General features: G+C 41.5%; 1 protein-coding gene across 1 annotated transcript; it reads left to right on the plus strand.

The window, feature by feature from the left end:
• Window positions 1-6: 6 nt before the first annotated feature.
• CCR4 (C-C motif chemokine receptor 4) lies at window positions 7-4263 on the plus strand. Its single transcript, XM_006905724.2, has one exon. The coding sequence runs from the start codon at window positions 21-23 to the stop codon at window positions 1101-1103; it is 1083 nt and encodes a 360-aa protein (XP_006905786.1). The 5' UTR covers window positions 7-20; the 3' UTR covers window positions 1104-4263.
• Window positions 4264-4270: the final 7 nt, after the last annotated feature.

Below are 4270 nucleotides of genomic sequence, written 5' to 3' on the forward strand. Positions count from 1 at the left end.
AGGAGCCTGTAGGTTTGAAAATGAACTCCACGGAGATAGCAGAAACGACCCCGGATGACAGCCTCTATAGCAATTACTATCTCTCTGAAAATATCCCCGAGCCTTGCATCAAAGAAGGAGTCAAGGCATTTGGGGGGCTCTTCCTGCCTCCTCTCTACTCCTTGGTCTTTCTGTTTGGTCTGTTTGGAAATTCCATGGTGGTTCTGGTCCTGTTCAAGTACAAGCGGCTCAGGTCCATGACTGATGTGTACCTGCTCAACCTCGCCATCTCGGACCTTCTCTTCGTGCTCTCTCTTCCTTTCTGGGGCTACTACGCTGCAGATCAGTGGGTGTTTGGATTAGGTCTCTGCAAGATTATTTCCTGGATGTACTTGGTGGGCTTTTACAGTGGCATATTCTTCATCATGCTCATGAGCATCGACAGATACCTGGCGATCGTGCACGCGGTGTTTTCCTTAAGAGCCAGGACTGTGACGTATGGGGTCATCACCAGCTTGGCCACGTGGTCAGTGGCTGTATTTGCCTCCCTCCCAGTCCTTTTATTCAGCACTTGTTACACAGAGCACAACCATACCTACTGCAAGACCAAATACTTGTTCAACGGCACGAGGTGGAAGGTTCTGACCTCAGTGGAGATTAACACTCTAGGATTGGTGATTCCCTTAGGGGTCATGCTGTTTTGCTACTCCATGATCATCAGGACCTTGCAGCACTGTAAAAATGAGAAGAAGAACAAGGCAGTGAAGATGATCTTTGCAGTGGTGATTCTTTTCCTGGGGTTCTGGACACCATACAATGTGGTACTCTTCCTGGAGACCCTGGTGGATCTAGAGGTCCTTCAGAACTGCGCCTTTGAAAGACACCTGGACTATGCCATGCAAGCCACAGAGACCCTGGCTTTTGTTCACTGCTGCCTTAATCCAGTCATTTACTTTTTCCTGGGAGAGAAATTTCGCAAATACATCATACGGCTCTTCAAAACCTGCAGGGGCTCTTTCATGCTCTGCCAATACTGTAGGCTCCTCCCAATTTACTCCCCTGACACCCCCAGCTCATCTTACACACAGTCCACAGTGGATCATGATTTCCATGATGCTCTGTAAAAAATGAAAATGCAAAAGACAGAGTTAATAAGCTTCTCAAACTAAGAGCTTACTTAAAATTGTATTATAGGAAGAATTCCCCTGAGCAAGTGTCAGCAAGAAGACTTACATCCATTGCAGAAAGTAGGGCTTCTCACCCTTCAGTCAGCTTCTCCTCTTGCCACATGCCAGTTCAGTCCTGCAAGAGTTCACCCAGCCCGAGGTGTCCTTCCCCACCCCAGGCTGGCCTGCCGGGATGAATAAACCGAGAAGGATTCTGAGCAGTGTTGCAAAGCAGTTATAAATAATATTGGAAGGGGAAGACCATTCTCTTCTAACCTGAATTGATGGAGTTCTCCTGAGGGAATCAGAGAGAATTGACTGGTGGAAAAAATCGCTACTTCCTAGCTTTTGTGGAACAATATAAAAAACTTTGACATGCTGTCCTAGTGTTTTTTCTAATAATATACCTGAAGCCAGATATAGTCCATGAAGCCAGGTCTACATGGAAATGAGTAGTGAAGTAATGAACTTAGATCTTGATTATTTTATTATAAAGGATTATTTGTTAATGGAAGCCAAAGTATTTATGCTAATTCCAAGTGTAAGATTATAAAGGCATTATAAAGTATGACAATGCTTCCTTTATCATTTTAAAGGGCCTGTCTCCAAGTGAGGCAGGAATAATCAACTGAAAGTTATTGCTGATGTGACATAAAAATGACTGTCAAAAAATTACAAAATTGTGAAAAGTGCCATCCACTCTTTTTAAAATATTGGCCCTGGTTTTTAACTTTTGGATGACTCAAAAGGTCATTCTTAGAAGTCATTTTAATTAGGTAATTAATCATTTTATATCATGAAGAGAAATCTCTGTTCTTACTCACAGCCTTAATTAATCACAATTAAGCAAAGACATTAACAAAGCTAGGCATACTAGCTTTGTAGCGCCTTCGAAAACAAAAACCTATCTTGCAAACCATTAACTGAGTTAATCAGTTAAAACAGCTTCTGCAAGTTTACACATTATCGCATGCTCTGCATTGATAAAGAATGCATTTCTAGAAAATTTACTTTCAGAAAAGTGATTTTTAAAGGTACGCTGATGTTGCCTTAATAGAAAAATAAAATAAAATAAACTTGTATATAATACCACAGAGCCTTTTTTCCTGCTCATGTTTGTGTTTGATCTGATGCAGTTGGGAATCCGAGTGGCCGATGTCCCCCTTGCCTCGCTTACTCATCTTCACCACAACATCTATGTGACAAAGATCATACGGATGTGCCCGAGGGGAGGAATAGAGGGTTCTCTCTTAAGATTTCTGCTTGGAGTGGAGAATGGAGTCACTATTGTGTTATAGTGCCCCTGGAGATTAGAGCGGATAAGAAGTGAAGGCTGGGCTAGGTCCCTAGGCAGTTTCTTTGGAAAACCTCTGCATGGTATACTAGGGTCTGCCAAATCCCAGCTCTGTGCATTCCCTTCTGAGCCTGAGCATGTGACTTTCCTCTCTTAGCCTCAGTTTCCTCTCATCTGTAAAGCAGAATATATTTCGGAATGATTGAAAGAAAGAACTCAGACAATTAGTGCAAAGCACCGATGTTCCTAGGTCGTAGAAAAAAGGTGGTTTTGGATTAGCCCAGCCAGCATTTCCCTTTCTTGGCAGAGCTTGTAATTTTATTCAATTAATCACAGTGAGAAGGAAATTTCAGGATATCAAAAGACAAAGACTTGGCCAAAGGGGTTTTACTATCCCTTCATTCCTCATCACTTAAACTGCTAAGCGAGGGTGAGGTGCAGACCACGCAGATTCCAACCCTCCCCCCAAGGATGGGGTCAGCCATCACGTCAAGTCATTTAGGGCTCCGCTTGTTCAAAGTTGAAGGGATATTTCCTTGGGATGGGAATTTAGAATCTCTAGTGACACCCAAACACAACCCTCTGAGAACACTGAAAAGCAAGTTCCTTCCCATTCAGTAACAGAAACATAGATAAGCAAACCATCATGATTTCTATACAAAAGTGGGTTGAACTTTAATTTTTTTTATCAAACATTTGACTCATTCCTTTCTTGTTGCAATGTGCCTAGGGAACATTGTTGCAATGTTTCTAGGGAACACAGACTAGATATAATTTGTTTAAGAACAGTAGAAACAGGTTTGCTTTTGGGGTGATGTAAATGTTTTGGAACCAGACAGAGGTGATGGCTGCATAACATCGTACATTTTTAAGTGATTACTTTCATAATATGTGAGTTTTACCTTAATAATTCTCCCACCAACAGCAAAAATAATAATAGGAAGTAACCCTATCAGTATCTGTCCTATAGTAGGCATTCAAATTATATTGAATAAATAAATATCATCTGCTTCTCAGGAGCAGGAAAAGTGCAGGATGATGTCAAAAGGCCATCTAACCTTTAGAGAGGTTTTTCCTAAGAAACTCACAACAATGTGGAACATTTGATATAATTAATTTCTACTCATGGAATGTTTATTTTGTGCCAAGCAGAATGTGAGAGAATAAAAAGATAAAGGAGGAAGTTCTGCATTCATTGAATTTACAATCTGGCGAAGGGAAACACAAACACAAGATCAATCATAACGCAAGCAGGGCAGATAATAATAATAGAGTTACAAACGACATTTGCTTTGGGACCCAAAGCGAAGGAGAAATGGATTCAATTTCATATTTGTATAAATACAATTAGCTTTTGAAGTGGGCTTTGTTAAAGGAGCATGATTTTGATGAATGGAAGGGAGGAAGAACATTCTAGACTGATGAAATAGCATATGAAAAAGGCAGGGTGGTGTTACCAGTGTTTGGGGAGTGGTGAGTAGAATTTTGTAGTTAAAGTGAATATGTTTGGGATGGGGAAAAGGAGCAAACTAGGCAAAGATGAGAGAGATCAAAGAAAAATTATGGACCTAAGAGGCTCTGGTTTTGAGCTACTGAGTCAGCTGCCATCCCATATTAAACTTGAAAAGACCGTTCGTGGATGCTGCAGTGTGCCGTCCTTGTACCCCCTGTTCAGGACTGAAGCATTCATTCTACAGCTACCGGAAGTATTAACAGCTGACAGTTTGTCCCCTGTCAGGATTGTCCTCCATGGGTGCAGTTCACATCCAGTGACTGGACAATGATGGGAAACAAACACTTACCTTCTTGCCTTAATTTGGGACAACTCGGA

The sequence above is a fragment of the Pteropus alecto genome, unplaced genomic scaffold (assembly GCF_000325575.1).
Source record: "Pteropus alecto unplaced genomic scaffold, ASM32557v1 scaffold10, whole genome shotgun sequence".
NCBI lineage: Eukaryota > Metazoa > Chordata > Mammalia > Chiroptera > Pteropodidae > Pteropus > Pteropus alecto.

Excerpts from the sequence above, each read along its gene's own strand:
- CCR4 (XM_006905724.2), top strand. The coding sequence starts at position 21 with ATGAACTCCACGGAGATAGCAGAAACGACCCCGGATGACAGCCTCTAT.